The 16,178-nt window shown below is 41.4% G+C and overlaps 1 protein-coding gene and 1 long non-coding RNA gene across 3 annotated transcripts in view; one reads left to right on the forward strand and one right to left on the reverse strand.

The window, feature by feature from the left end:
- Positions 1-1,545: 1,545 nt before the first annotated feature.
- The window catches only part of DAP (death associated protein), a 39,613-nt gene continuing 24,980 nt past the window's right edge, over positions 1,546-16,178 (forward strand). Inside the window, exons 1-2 of one of the 2 annotated variants that reach the window (XM_052703925.1) lie at positions 1,546-1,701; positions 8,662-8,758. In XM_052703925.1, the coding sequence (XP_052559885.1) occupies positions 1,647-1,701; positions 8,662-8,758 (152 nt within the window). In that variant the 5' untranslated portion in view covers positions 1,546-1,646. The remainder of the gene's footprint in view (positions 1,702-8,661; positions 8,759-16,178) is intronic. The other variant, XM_052703926.1, reaches the window with a different exon arrangement.
- Positions 14,016-16,178, reverse strand: part of LOC128091032 (uncharacterized) — a 28,092-nt gene continuing 25,929 nt past the window's right edge. The window contains exons 3-4 of the long non-coding RNA XR_008211193.1: positions 14,969-15,039; positions 14,016-14,247 (exon numbers count right to left, since the gene is read on the reverse strand). This is a non-coding gene — a long non-coding RNA (uncharacterized LOC128091032). The remainder of the gene's footprint in view (positions 14,248-14,968; positions 15,040-16,178) is intronic.

Genomic DNA, 16,178 nt, shown 5'->3' on the forward strand with positions numbered 1-16,178 from the left:
AAATCAATAGAAAAGTAGACAAGGAAACCTTATAATCTCAATTTAGGAGATAATTCTACTCTAGAAAATAAAGAAAATCTGAATAGACTTTGACATAGACTGGAAGGTGAACTGGAGTTAACTCATATTAAGCTACACAGAAGGTGGCAGAACTGAAAACATAATCTGAGACTTCAAAGTGCTGTACATGTAAGAAAATAAAATTACCCAGCAGCAAAATTCAACAACTTATTTACATCATTTTGACAGCATTTTTTCATTCAGACTGTTAAGGACACTGTGTTGTGATTATATTTTGATCTGTTGCCAAAAAAGCCCATGCCATTACCCATTACATATATTTTGGCAATGGTAATATTTGTTAGAAAGATTGACTGCAAGTAAGTAGAGTATGCTACGTCACATAGCTACATTAATTTCCCTATAACATAGCTGGGATGGAGTACTGCTACAGCACTCTTGGGAGGTTTAACCACAACCATCATAAGCTCAGTTTCTGGGAACCCACATTCAGCTCAACAGGCTTGGGGCACAGTGGCTGGCAAACTGCACAGAGGAAGAGGATCTGTGGGTGTTAGTTGATGGCCATCTGAACATGAGCCAGCAGTGTACCCAGGTGGCCAAGAAGGCCAATGGCATCCTGGCTTTTATCAGAAACAGTGTAGTCAGCAGGACCAGGGAGGTTATCATCCCTCTATACTCCGTACTGGTGAGGCTGCGCGTTGAGTACTGTGTTCAGTTTTGGGCCTCTCAGTACAAGACATCAAGGCCCTGGAATGTATCCAGAGATGGGCAATGAGGCTGGTGAGGGGTCTGGAGCACAAGTCTTATATGGAGCAGCTGATGGAGCTGGGACTGTTCAGACTGGATGGAGAGTTGGGGAGACCTGATCACTCTGTACGACTGCCTGAAGGGAAGGTTGGCCTCTTTTCCAGGCAACCAGTGACAGGACAAGACGGAGTGTCCTTCAGTTGTGCAAAAGGAGACTGAAGTTGGGTATTAGGAAAAAAAATCTCGGATAGCATGGTGCGGCAATGGCACAAGGAGATGGTGGAGTCACTCCCCCTGCAGGCGTTCAAGATATGTGTAGATGTGGCTCTGAGGGATGTGGTTAGGCACATGAGCGGTGGGTTGATGGACCGCCTGGATGACCTTAGTGGTCTTCTCCAAACTTAATGATTCTATGCTTCTGTTCCTTATCTCAGATTATGAAAGAGAGCCAAACCAGTACAGAGCGTTTGCACTATGCCGGTAATGCAGTTGATTACTACAATTCTTAAAGGCAGCCTGTTGCTGGCACCAGTTGCATAAAACGCCTTCATACTGCTTAGGGGAGAAGAAAAAAACAAAACAGCAACGGGCCGACTTCAGCGCGGCGGTGGTTTGGCAACAAGCTGCACGCCGAGGTGCGGAACTGAAAACCGGGCTGTACGCCGTGCTGCGGGTGGAAATCCGGGCTTCGCGCCACTTCTGTTCCGGGCCGCGCCCCGCGGCCACAGCAGACGGGGCGGACCCGCAGCCGCCCCCACCCTCTCTGGGCGCGTCCTGGCGGCGGCGGGCGGCCACGTTGACAGGGCGGGCGGCAGGCGGTGCTGGCTGCGGGAGAGGGGTGTGGGCGCGCTCGTGCGGGCGCTGTCAGGGTAAACATGTCTTCGCCTCCCAAAGAGAAAGCCGAGACCCGGGCCGGACACCCTCCTGCTGGTACTGCCGCCGGGTCCCGTCTCTCAGCTCTTTTTCTTATGGCCTTCGGGGCGGGCCTCGGGGAGGGCCGGGGCGGCGGCGGTGGAAGAACGGAGAGGCCCCGAGGGGCGCGCTGCGCCCGGCTGGGCACAGGTGGCCTCTCCAGAGCCTCGGCCCAGCGGGCTCTCCGCGGCAGGGGTGGGAGGGAGGCGGCTGCTCGGCCCGCCGCGAAGGGCTCCGGCGCCACGTAGCCGCGTAGCGAAGTCCGCAAGCAGGAGGTTCAAGGCTGAACCTGTTGGCGCTCTGTGTTTGCCTATGGAGAAGGTCGCCAGCTTGCCGGCCTTCGGCCCCTGCTGTGCCCTGGGATGTGGAAGCGTGTGTGTGCCCTATCCAGGTCTTAGACAGCAGCTTGCCATCCCTCCCCGAGCCGTTCGCTGGCTTTCTGGCAGCTTTCCTTCCTCAGCGACAGAGGCTGCTGTTCCCCTACGCCTTCCTCTTATTCATTCTTTCCCAAAAAGCTCTTCTGCTTGCATATGCTTTCAGGCCTGGTTGCTGCTGCTTTTGATACTTTTGGGTTCTGACGTGGGTGCTCATCTGTGAGTGTGTGTTGTCCTTGAAAGGTGAAGAAGGTCTGAGAGCAGCCCCAGGGCTGACAGAGGTGCCCTGCCTGCACGGGGGGGGGGGAACAAGCAGCCTGAGATAATAACAGCGTGCCCTGCCATCTGCATGGCCCTGCATGCCAAGTGGAAACACAAACCAGGAGCTCAGTTTGCTCCTTATGTCCTTTTTTTTTTGTGTGTGTGTACAGTGGTTCTGGTACTGCGTTAGTTTGAGGGGATTGAAGCCATGCAGTAGTGAGCTTTAGTTCTAGAGATGAGTAGGGAAGGAGGCAGAACAAGACACTCGCTGGCTGAGGCTGTTCTGGCAGTTTCCACCCAGTGCTGCTTGCTCAGTGCGGAGCAGTGGTGGGGCACAGGCTGAGCTGAGTCATAGCTTTGGTGTTGCATAGATCCGCCACCAGCCATGGACGGGAGCGCCTGTATGCAGCGGGGGCCCATTTCTCGTACTGTTGTTCTTTCACGCACTGCTGATTTTTCTTCTTCTTGACTACAATATTTTTAAAACGCGAATTTCAGTCATTGCTCCGCAGGCTTTTCTTACGTCTTCCAATGTTTCCTAGTGGAATAGTTTTTCAGGTGTTTCAGTCAAAAATGCTGAAATTCATCAGAGTTCACAGAATGATAGAAAGGTGTGGAGTGGAAGGAACCTTAAAGCTCATCCTGCCCTAGCTCCCTGCTGGGGGCACAGATTATATCCACCAGATCAGGCTGTCCAGGATCCCATCCAATCTTGGCCTTGGACACCTCCATGGCTAGTTAGATCTCATGGTGAGCTCCTTCAGGCAACAGAAGCCATTGCTCTTGAAATTCGGTCTCCTTGAGGTGATGTAAATGAATGTTTGCTTCAGGATAAAAGAAATACTGATATGTTAGATTGGTGCAACAAGAAGACACACCTAACCAATCAGCAAAAAGGGGAGAAAGGAAGACTGGTAGACATTTCCAGCTAGCTGCCTTGTAGTCATACTTTTTTATATTGTTGCTTATTTGATGGTTTTGTTTCAAAGCCTGTGCTCTCAACCAATGGTTTGTTATTTAAAAAATCTCCATAGGCCTGCTTAAAAATGAACGATGCACAATGCAAAACTGTAATTGGAATACAACAGGTCTTCCTTACTGCCAGAGTGTTTCAGTATTTTCTCCTTTTGTAAGGTGTGCATCCACATATGAGCTGAAGGACTTGTTCAGCTGTTTAAGATCTTTAAGCAACCCTGAGGGTGTCCTGTGAGTGTGCACCGATTCAGCTTTGGAAGGGGAATGCCAAGTCTGTCTATGAGATGAGGGAAACGGATGTTTTACAGAATCTTCAAGTCATCCCAGGAAGGGAATGGTTCTGAACTAATTGTCAGAGGAGAGTGCTTCTGATGTGTTGTCCTTTGAATGCTTTGAAAATCCACGATGAACGTGCTGACTAATGGCAGTTTATATTTACTATAGAGGCTGAAGCTAGGTTTTAATCCTCTATTCCAAGCTGTTTTAGATCCTTGAATAATAATGTGATGCCATCTGTTTGCACAGAGGTTTTACTAAGTCAGGAATTCTTCAAAAATAAAAAATAAAAATGAAAGAATAACCTGTAGGCAGTTTGAATAGTGTTCTTAAATAAATAGGCTAGTTCTTAGCCAAGCAAAGCTGTAAATAGGAGAACTTCATTGACTAGTAGCTTGAAAGCTGTGGATTTGCTGCCTATGGTTATATCTGTAATCAATACCATTGAGTATGAATCACATGGATAAAAGTTAGGAAAGATTTGGATCATGAAATTGAAGCTGAATTGACAAACTGATTATATTTCATGTGCACTGTGAGCCCTCGCTGACTGCACGCAGTCTGCTAGCTTCCTCTCTGCATTGATCTTTTCCCATAGGTAAAACAAAAAAGACAAGAAAAACACTTGAAAAAAGAAAGGATAATGAAATAGAAACCTTAAGACCTCAGGTTGGTAACAGGGTATACAAAGTGGCTTTGAACTCCTTTCTGAAACTTAATAAAGCTTAAGTTGAGGCCCTCATATATATCTGTCAGTAAGATCAATGCGTCTGTAATACAATGCTGTATAGGTTTGTATGGCTTGCAGCAGCTGAAAAAAGGGTGTAATTACGCTTTTAGCTGTTCATTTCTTCCAGTAACTACTCTGGATGAGTAAAGCAAGGTGATTGTGGTAATAGTTTATTTATGAAGCTTTACAGTGGATTCATGAAAATAGTGATGTGCTTTAGTTTGGCAGTAGAACAAATAGCTCCAAGTCAGGATTTCTATGAAATGAGGGTATATAATAACTCTTACTTCCATTGTTTTGTCAGATGCTAATGTTTGTTCCCTTAAGCATGCAAAAGGGCTTGTTTAAGGTTTCTCTTGGTCTTGGGTTTTCATACATCTTACAGTAACAGCTTCCATTATACTTGATGTGGTTCATGAGAAACAAATTACTAGTATTTAGCGCTACACTCAAGGTGAACAGGAAGGAGCTGAAGATCTTGGCTAAGCTGTTGATTTCTAGAGGCTCTGAATGGGATTATTTCACCTGAACCAGAAGGTGTGCCCAGGGAGGGCTGCCCTAGGCCATGAAGCTACACTCTGCCTGTCTGAATGAGCTGTGGTCAGAGCAGTCATTCAGTTGCAATGTTTCTGCAGGTGCCTGGTGCTTTCTGTTCTGGTGTGATTTATTTTGGAAGTCGGGAGTGCGGCAGTGGGAGGGAAGGTTAAATAAGAATGCTTACTGATTCCAGGTCACCTTGAATATGAAGCAGGTTGCTTAGTGCATTTCTGAGAGTAACCGTACCCATAAGAAGAACGCAGGCTTCATTCATAGGATAAACAAGGCAGTCCTGTCTGCAGCTCAGAGCAAACCAACTAATAACTAAAAACTCCCTCTTATCCAGTAACTGGACAAACAGACCTTTCTGCTGTTGTTCCCATAGTTTGCTGGGAGGTGAGCCCCTCTTCATTTCACGCTGTGGAAGATGATGGTACCTCATCAGCTCCACAGCAGCCGTTCCCTAGTCCCCTGCCCTCACAGGGCCCAATGCCAGCAGCACTGCAGACTGTGGTTTGCAGAATTACCCGTCTCAGTACGGGAAGTGTTTTGTTCCTGATCCCAGGGTGATTGCTGGTACCTTCCTGTTTGGGGCATGTATTCTTAGCAATGTTCTGGAAGGTGGTTTCTCAGTTATTTAAGTCCTTTTTCTGCTCTATGAAGAACCTAAGCTCATATTCTCTTAAGAATAGTTTTTAACTGACAAAATCATTGTAGAAAGTGTTTGACCAGCAGTTGTATTAAAGTCTAGGCAAGTAGGAAATAGAATGAATCCTCTTAATCCAAGAAAATCTCCCAAATGGAGTATTTTTCCTTCAAGTTGGGGCATATAATCATTTCTTCTCTGTTCACACCGCTGTGTTGCTGGGTTGAAATCTTTTGAAAAGGGAGATGAATTGTGGTGTGAAGATATTCTTTCTCAAGTCTTTTGAAACTAGTTTAGGTATTACTGTGTTGTATCATGGCTGGCATAGATGTAGCTCAGCTGTATGTACAGGAGGCTGGGGTCAGTATTTCACTTTTGCTTTCAGAAATTCAAATTATAACTACCTGCAGAAGGATCTGAATATGTTAGCTGTATATCCTTGCCAATGTCAGCTAAAAGAAAACAAGTGGCTGCCAGACTGATGATATATAATGGAAGAGGAGAGGTGTTTTAGACCAGCTAAATCCTTGAGTATTGTTTCACCTGGTTCTCTATTAGATGGTGAAAAGCTGCAGTGTGGGAACATTGTCCAGAAATGCTGTTTGTGACCTGGCAAATTGGTGATAGCATCCTCTACAAAAAGAATTTGAAATGGAGTTAAGAGGGTCTGATTATGCAGTGAGACTAGGTTTAAAAGTTAGTGTTAAAAAATAATGGAGGTAAAGCAAAATGAGTGCTGCAAGTAAGGATTTTAGGCTTTCAGAAATGCCGTGGTGTCAGCAATTTGGCTGGTGGGTCTTGCTCTTATTCTACCTTGTAGGCTTTGCTTAACTAAGTTAAATCAAGATGTTGGAGCAAGATAATGCTTGACAACACTCAGTGTTTACTTTTATGAATAGACTTGAGTTTGTAAGGAGATTGCATCTAGAAAAAATCCAGAGGATTTTTTATTTCTGTTCCATATTAAACACTACGTGTATTTGTTACCTAATCTTTCTGTTGTTCCGTCTCACGTGAAACATGTTAAAATATTTTAGTTTTATTCTGGAGACAACACAAAAATGGTGAATATGCTGTGTATTTTGTTATTGCACGATAATGGACACAGTTTTGAAGGTTTGTAAAAGGTACTTTATTTTTCTGTTGGTTGCTAGTCTTTAATATCATTTATCAAATCAAAATCTTTCAAACATTACATGAAACTTAGAGATCTATTTAACAAATCTGAGGACCTAACATGCATGTTTTCTTGCGGGTGGTTACTCTCTTTGCCTTCCCCAGTGTAGGCTGTAAAACTTAAACGCAGCAGTGTGTTTCATTGCTGCTCTGAAGATCTAAGTCAAGAGCTTGCCCTGTTCCTAGTCTTCAGAGATTTGCAGTGAACCACTGAGCCTTAGTCTCTGTGAGGTGGGTAGCAAGGGGCTTCAGAAGTCCCAGCCTGCCCTAACCATGGCAGCAAGCTGCTTCAGTTCCCTTCAAGTCACCCAGACATGTGCCCTGGCACTGCTCGCACGGTGTGCCATCTCTGAAGCTGCCTGTGGACCTTCCACTTGTGTAAACAAGGAGCACAAACTAGCCTGTACGTAGGTTTTTTGTTTGTTTGTTTGGTTGGTTTTTTTTTGTTGTTGACTGCTGTAGTGCTTTTCTGATGTGGTTACTGATTGGAATGGAACTCTTCCAGTTTGTTGTGATGCATCCTCTTATATCCAAGCAAAGATGCAGGTTGGGCAGAGAATGGCTTGAGAGCAACCCTGTGGAGAAGGATTGGGGCTGTCAGTTGATGAAAGATTCAGCATGAGCCAGCAATGTGCGCTTGCAGCCCAGAAAGCCAACTGTATCCTGGGTTACATCAAGGGAGGTGTGACCAGCAGGTCATGGGAGGCGATTCTGCCCTTTTGCTCTGCTCTCCTCAGATACCACCTGGAGTATTGTGTCCAGTTCTGGAGACACCAGCACAAGAAGGGCATGGAGCTGCTGGAGTCGTTCCAGAGAAGGGCCACAAAGCTGATCAGAGGTGCTGGAGCACCTCCCCTGCAGGGATGGGCTGAGAGAGCTGGGGCTCTTCAGAAGAGAAGGCCCTGAGAGACCTTATAGGGGCTTTCCAGTTCCTGAAGGGAACTATAGGAAAGCTGAGGAGAGATTTTTTGTAAGAGCATGTAGCAAAAGGATGAGGGGAAATGATTTTAAACTGGAAGAGGGTAGATTTATACTAGATATCAGGAAGAAATTCTTTACTGTGAGGGTAGTGAGTCACTGGAACAGGTTGCCCAGTGAGGTGGTGGATGCCCCTCCCTGGAAGTACTCAAGGCCTGACCTGGTCTAGAGGGAAGTGTCCCTGCCTATAGCAGGGGATTGGGAACTAGATGATCTCAAAGGTCCCTTCCAACCTACAGTATTAAAACAGAAAGTCCATCAGAAGAACCCAGCCTGTTGCTCTCCTTAGTTGCTGTAGTGTTACAGTCTGGATTTAGATCTTATTTCATATTTCACATGGGTAGGAGAAGATGTGAATGTAACTGGTAACACCAACTGGTAACACCTGCTTTCACTTCTCGATCCGTATTTCAAAAGGATGCATTTCATGATTATGTCATTTCTAAAACATGGCAAGGATTTGAAATGTGGTAATAATGGTCTTGCAAAGTAAAAAGCTCTATTTTTAATGCAAATTGAGTCTTCCTAAAGCTTGCTTTTTACTATACTCTTTATGATATTTTAATAAATATTACCACTATAATATTTGTGTTGTTTCTCACTTAAAGTGACAAATGAGGTTCTTCTGCCCATCTTGTTTTGTTGGAGCATTTAAAGTTTGTGGCTTTTTGGATACTATTATGCAAGCCGTTGCCTCAGTTTCTTCTGAGTACTACAAGTTAACAGAGGTAGGAGAAGAGTTAAAACAGACTTGAATATTCTGAAACTGTTGGAAGCAGGTGGTGAAATGAAATGCTCTTCTCAGGATGAGCAAAGATGGCATGATGTGAATGAGAATGACAGATGCATTCCTGAAGTAGATGTTTCTCAGATTTGCCTCTATTAAAGAGTTTGGGCCTATTTTTCAGACAGTGGTTGTTATGTTACTCTGCAAAATACTGTGTGTGGAGAGGTCATCAGTAAAGCATTTGTTATTCACTTGTGCTGATTTAAGTGAGGTTTTGTCTTTCTCATTTCTGTTCCAGTTAAAGCAGGTGGGATGCGGATTGTGCAGAAACACCCACACAGTTCTGATACCAAAGAAGAAAAAGATAAGGATGATCAAGACTGGGAAACCAGCAGGTGAGTGTTCTGGTTTTGTGAATAAGCTGAGCTAATTTCCATTGCCTTGAACGTTATCAGCAGTTTGTTTTACTTGTAGATAGCAAAGCAATGGTACAGTTGTTTTCGTATTATAAAATTGATTTTAAGCAAGCAAGTTATGTGCTCTGTGAAGGGAATTGGAAATTCTGGCGTTTTTTCCCACAGTGAGCCTCCATTAAATGAGCAGGTAAGAGAAGGTTAGAGGGAAATAAAACACAGCAGTTTAAGTAAGATATCATCTTTCCTAAAAGTCTCTGAACATCATTTCAGGCTGTGCAGAAACAGAAGCTGGGCACATTTGGACACAAGCTTTAGTTGTCAGTCTCCATATGAGATTGTCTTGCTGTGTGCTAGTGGAGTCCTTTTGCTGTTCAGTTTTTACTTCTTTCTCTGTAAAGCATTTGGCAATATGGTGTCAAGGCAAGTAAGAATGAAGTTATTAACATGAGCCACTTTAGGTGGGCGTTCTGCTGTTTTCGTGGTGGAGGATACCAAGACAAACAGCTGTTATGTGATAAATCTGCTTAAAATGCTAAGTGACTGCTGTGTAGAAATGAAAGCAGGAGAGGTTCAGTGAACTAAGCTGTATGTTCAGAATATTCATACAAATGCTTCCTAATTTTTTTGCTGCTTTCTTTGGCTTGCTCTTTTTTTGTTTTTTTTTTTGTAGCCAGCACTGTATTTACCTAGAACTCTTACTGGCTATAATTGCATTGCTTTGTCCTTTCAATTTGCTTGTAGTAAAAAATAAAATGAGAGTGCTATTCTTGTACTTCAGTGAGACTGACTTAGCATTGTTTTAGATGTTAAATAAACATTAGGTAAGAAAAAAAAAGCCTTGCAAAAGTGTCTGAATAAAAACTGACTACTGTTGGAAAACTGTTCCGAGTCACACTTCGCACTGGAAAGAAGTAGTGCTTTTATGAGAAGGAGAGAATGATTTTAACTGATGTTTTCAAATGAAAGGTTGGAAAACTAAAGTTTCTGCTATTTCTTTTCTAACCAAATTAGTCACCTTGTTCTTCTTTTTAATGGAGCATAAGTTGGAGCAGAGTCTGTATTGCAGTTAAATTTTGTCCAAAGGAAGGAATCGCGTTTTGTGGCTAATTTAAACTTTGCTTGGGCTTACATGCTTTTATTTATCCTGTGTGTTATACCTCCTGTTCCTTCTTTTTCGTTGGCCTGCCAACATCACAGTGTAGAAATCTCAATAGGGTCCAAATGACAAGGCTTTTATTACTTATTCACTGATCTAAACCTCTGGTATAGTTTAGTTATCTGCTTTATTTGTTTCTTTATACAGGATTGTCATTTTCCCCTGTAAGTCAAATAGTGTAGGGAGAAGTTTAAGTTTTACCTTGGTATATGTGGCTATGTCTGCTTCAGCAAGTATCATGGCATGATAGGAGAAAATCTGTAGGTGGAAACATTGTTGAAGACTTAAAGTTCACACTGTGTGTCCGTTCTGGAGACTAGATTGTTTGATACTTTAGACTGAATGACCAACAAAAGCTGGCATGTGTTAGGTGTGTCCTTGAAGTACATATTCCAGTTTAGTTTTGTCTGTGAAGAGTCCGGGTTGGATGCCTGTAGATAATCCACAATGTGAAGAAAAGTGAGGGCAGTAGAATGATTAGCAGGTTGGGAGGGCAGATCACCTCCTGATCTTAGTTAAGATGCTGACGTTAATTACATTAATATTGTAAAGCAGATACAGGATCAATTTTTACTCTTAAAGAAGAGTAGAAAGTGTGATATCTTCTGTACCTACTTCATTAACTAGAATTTAGTTAGCCGTTGCACCTCATGAAATCCATTGCCTTAGCAACTTGATCAATGTATTGTCAAAATATGCACTTAGAGCCTGCTCTTTGCTTTGCTTTTGTTTTAGACCATCTGTGATCTGTCTTTCAGGCTCTTGTGCATACTTATTCTTGAGCATGTTTTTTAATACAAATAAGATTGGTTGGAATTTCTTTTAAGTCTTCCTGTGAAGGAAAGTGGCAGGACGAATATAAGGAGCATACCTAGGTGGAAACCAGCATGGATTATAGCATTTTAAGTTTCCTAGCAGAACTGGGAAACCTCTCTCTATGAGGGTAAAGAGTTTAATGTGCCTATTTTAGGTTCCTGCAGGAATACATCTGCAGCTGATGGCTGTACATTCTGCAAATGTGAGCAAGAGGTTATTTAGCTATAGACAGGATAAGCAAGTTCCACAGGTCATAGTACATAAAGCTGTCAGAATTAAATGAACGTGCCTTGCAGCATAACTGCTTTCCTTCTGGAAGGTGCGGTTCCTAATTCTGTGCCTCTGCATCCGGTGGTCCATTGTGACCTTCCAAAATGTTTCTATTTCTAATGCCAATGGGGAGAGGTTTATCAGCTGTGGTAGAAGAAGCCACTAATGTTCTGTTGTGGTTGCTCTGGCATCCGTATAGTTTTTGTCAAGAGACGTAAAAGTGTCTCTTCACTAAAAAGATGTTTTTAACTTTCTGCTGTTAAATTTTCAGTCCTTGCCATTTTAAGACAGCCATTTTAAGGCAGTATTGTTGATATGATGCAATCTCTACTCCATGTTGCATTCAGAGTAAAAAAAAAAATAAATCACAAAAAGCAAACATGTTGAAGCAGTTCTTAGCAGGTGTTACCAGCAGCTCGCAATGATTTAAGAGAAAATAATAAAACAAAGAATAATAGTGTGTGCTCACAGGGAGGCTACAGTGATCTTAGCAGTTATTTTAATCTCATTGTAGGTTTATTTGAGGACAGACTAGTGGAACTTGCAGTAAGTCGTGGCAGGGGATTTCAAGTTCTCTTAGAATACCCTGGGAGCTTTTGAGAATGTGCCCTTTCCAAGACTGCACATCAGCATGGAAGTCTAAATGGTTGTTTAACAAAAATAAAACCAAAAATACATTGAGCCAGAGTTTGTAGAAGTGCTTGTGGCTTTGCAGAGGTTAACATTGTTTTTGTAGTGTGCTTGAAGGATAAGGCATTAGGTTAGTATTTCTAGAGTTAGTGTAAATGAAGCTGATAGAAGTAACTGAGGTAATTAGTACAGTGACAAAACTACCTATAGAATGACATTCACTAGGTGTATCTTTGATATTTCTTTTACTTAGTTCAATACCTTGCAGTCCAATTACTGTAATTTAGTTTCCAAAATATTTTATTCAGTCCTGCTTCCTACATTAACAGTAGGAAGCATTCATATTTATTATTTTGGACTTAAATTCACAGTTAGGAGGACAGCTTCTTAAGTGCTACATTCTTCTGTTTTATGTAAGTGATATTTTTCTTAACACATTTTCCCACCCCATTTTTCATCTTCTGTCTTAATCTTTTACACAGAGCATTTATGATTAACAGATGCTCAAGCCTAATAAAGTTGAGCTATGCATAATTTAATTACATAAACAAGAGTAGTATTAGCAGTTTTCAAGCAACTGTTTCTGGAGAATAACTTTTCCTGATGACCAGTCATGCAGAGAATTAACAAGATAACGCTGTGACCTGTGTTGAACCTTATCAAATGCATATATTGTTACAGATTTAGTTGTAACTACCTGCCAACAGTTTGTGGGTGGCTTTGTGAGGGGGCCCACGAACCCATGAGCTGGGAAAAGGTTAGGAAGATGGGCCTAAAAACAAAACAGTGGCAGTGATCTGAGGAGAAACAAACTCATTTACTAGAGAAGATAAAAGGAATGCAAGATAACACACTGGAACACACTATAATTGGAATTGAAGCTAATAAATAAAATGAATGTCCAAAAACCAAAGGCTTTACTCTAGTGCTGAAGGTGAGATGTCCAGCCAGAATGAGCAGAAAGGTGAAAAAGAGGGACCTCTCATGACGTGCAAATAGTTCTATCTTTCCATCTGAGCAGAAAATGGAAACAGAACATGTAAAGTCCTCTGGAGCATGTAGTATGTAGTTCTTCTCTTCTGAGAACCGGGAACCTGGAACTATGGGCAATCCACAGAACTAGAGCGTTAACTCTAACTCCCAGTGCACTGCATGATGTTATGATGTGAAATACCAATAACAAAAAAACATAAAACAATGACACTATCTAAAATAGTGTATGTAATACTGATTTTTAAATGCAGAACTTCTGTAAAGCAGGAAAAGTGTTTGTGAATATCTTTGTTTAAGTGAAAACATCGGTATGTGAATAGAAAGGAAGAGAAGCGAGACAAGATTATTGAGGATACATTCTCATGCAGGAAGATGCTTCCAGTATTCCTCGATGCTTGAAAGTGTAAGTCGATAAAACCATCAAAGTGCTTCTTATTTTGTTGTATAGGTAACTCTTTTTGTATTCCAAATATTCTGTGCATTCTGAAAAGAACTAAGAAAAGATCAGATATTCCACCCCTCAAAGTGAATAGTAGATATACCATCCGCCTCAGTGAGAACCTTGTTCAGTCTCAAAGAAACATATGTTGTCTTACGAAATTCACTGGAATGCTGAGTTGATTTGTCAGCCAAGCTGGTATAAGAAGATTGTAAAAGAATGAGTCTGTGTGATGTATTCATATGTATTCTGTGTGGTGAAGGAAGTGAGAAAGCTTAGTCATATGTGAGAGTAAAATGAATGTGAAGGGAAGTAGATTTTGAGTGACAGAGTTCATGTAGCATGACGTTCTGTGTCTGTACAAAATGTAAGATCTAAGATAATAGCTTCAGCAGTTGTTTTGCATTGTATTTTTCTCGTGGTATCCCAATGCAGTGCATGCAATAAAGGTCCCTCTGCTAGCTTGAAGGTAGAAAATAGTGCTGAAAGAGGGTGTTACATGGGTGTTATAATGCATAAAAATCTCCAAATCCAAACAGTATAATCGAATGATTTTCATTATGCCAGCTAAGCCCGAATTGTTATTACTTAAGTATTCAGCAACTCTGAGATCCTTTCTAAAGCTAACTATCTGAATTTCTATTAGAAAAAGCTGCCAAAGAACCAGATGCTACTCGTTTATTTAGAATCAAAAACCTGTGTTTGAAGTGAGCTAAAAATGAGTGGGAGGTGTGTGAGATTGACACCACGTGTGCCTAGAGGGGATCTAGTTTTCTCAAGTAGCACCTTCATTTCCCTTGTTGTTGGTTTTTTTTTTGTTGTTTTTTTTTTTCAGCCTCAACTGTGTTAGGGTCTGAAGCAGCTTAGTGTGAAACTAAACTGTAGAATTATCTTTTTTTTTAATTGTCTTTGGGACAAACAGGAAGGGATTTCATGCAGCTGGTCCCAGGACCCTTGTAGTAGAAACTAGAGACACATGAAAAACAAAGACAACACTAGAACATTTGTTACGTTATTATCAGAGTTTTATTTAGTCTGCTGTAGCAGTTGGGAGAGCTGTTCCATTGTAGCAGATTACTTGCTTAGAAAGCATTCAGTGCAATAGATTTGCTGCCCTCTGATTTATTGCAACATTTCAGTGATTGCAGCTTGGTTGAAGGCATCCTGTTAAATAAACTGCAATTAGCAAAAACAAAACAAAACAAAACAAAACAAAAAAAACAACTTCAGCAGGAGTTGCACAGATCTCAGTTCTGATGGGTTTGGGTTTCTCTGGGACTTCCTGGGAATTCCTTAGAATGTGTTTAACACTGTGTATGTATAGGGCTGGGGCTGCTAATGCATTCATGTAGGAGCTGCTTTTCTTGCTGCAGCATACAATGAAATGCCAGGGTTTATATGCTGGGAGTTTTTTTTAACATGAAACAGGATATAATTTTTTTTTTTTCCTTCTTAGACTTCTTTAGCTTTAATTACCAAGGATTGCTTCCTGGAGATCAGTTTTGGCATAGCAATATTTGGTTTAGTACATTAAATCTCCTATTTAGATTTGCTTCCATTACCTTTAATCTGCAGCATAAATTTTGTAATTCAGTGTTCTTCAGGCTACAGTCACCTGCATAAGTGCAAACTGAGCTTTTGTAGCAGATAAGAGTGAAAATAGTCATTGAAACAAAGAGAAGAAGGACTTGATTGACATGTTTTTATTTCCTTTTTTTTTTTTTTTTTTAAGATATGAGTTGCAGTGTTAGTTGATGATTCATGATCTGCCAAATCTAACTTGGCTTAAAGAGCAAAAAAAAAAAAATAATCCAATACTATGTTTTAGCTTTCAAAGTATGTAAAGGGAAGGAAATGTAAGAGTGGCTGGAGCAAAAAAGGGTACCTCGAGTCTGGCATGGATTTTATACAGATCTTTATCTTTTTCTCTCCCAGGTGAAGAGTGAGGAAAGCAACCTGGTAAATACAGATTAAAGACTTAGTTACATGTTAGTCTAACAAGCATAGTCTTTGCAAATAAATCCTGCAGTGAAACTGGTCAGTTTATACATTATTGTGAATAAAAGGATGTTTTTGATTTAGAAGCTTTATTTGCTTCTGTTTATCCTTCATGTACTTTGTCTTCCTTAATGTAAATTATTGGAATAGATGAATACCAGTGTATACAAAGAAACCTGAAAATCTTTATGAAGAAAACAGTGCTATGGTTCAGTGTCTGGTACTTGATGTTCATAACTTTTTCTACTCAGTAGTGAGCTCTTTCCCCCTTACTGCACTCCTGGTGTGATAATTCCTATTTAGGATGCAAGTCTGTGGTCCGTCTGCTGCTAAGCTGGGGGTTAGGGAAATGTTCTTCACCGGTGGGTGATTGGGGAAGAGATACTTGAAAGCACTTAAATTGATAGGTCAGGGTGCAGCAAGGTGATGGCACTTGGAACAGAAGATCAGACCAGTCACTTTCATGTTCCTTGCAATCTTAATTGTTCTGTAATACTACAAAATAAAAGTGATATCATAGAGATTATCAGTAAATCAGGTAGAGGGGAGATGTGAGATGCTTTTATTTTCTCTCTTTTGTAACATAAGACTGGAATATCCAGTGAAAATACAAGGTAATAAAAGGAAATATTGAACATGTGGCCTTTCTTAGATGAGCCAGTGGCTCTCTGAACAATGGCTCTCTTGATTTGTGTGTGTAGAGAATTTTTTATGATCATATATCACAGCAGTGTGAAAATCTAATAAGGATTCCTTTAATTGCACTGTAGACTGTATTGCCTCACACACTGAAACGCTTCCGAGAGGCTGGCAGTCTGGCTGCTGTCTGAAATATTCATGTGGTTCTTGGCCATCTTTGCTAGATTCCTGTCTCTGGCATGATAGTAAGGTTGAGTTAGAAACTATGCTGTGAACAGAGTAAGACAACTGGTAAAATGCTTAAATCTCTCTGTTCTGTAGCAATAGCTCTGATACCGTTAGAAGCTTCACCATGGAGCCCTGCTCATAAGCTAACACAATTTAGTGCTAGCTAACAGATAAAACGAATCAAATGTAGGCTACAGCCAGAATGTGAATTAACCTGTTTCTCTTCCACC

This window comes from Tympanuchus pallidicinctus, unplaced genomic scaffold (genome assembly GCF_026119805.1).
Source record: "Tympanuchus pallidicinctus isolate F22 unplaced genomic scaffold, pur_lepc_1.0 scaffold5, whole genome shotgun sequence".
Lineage (NCBI taxonomy): Eukaryota > Metazoa > Chordata > Aves > Galliformes > Phasianidae > Tympanuchus > Tympanuchus pallidicinctus.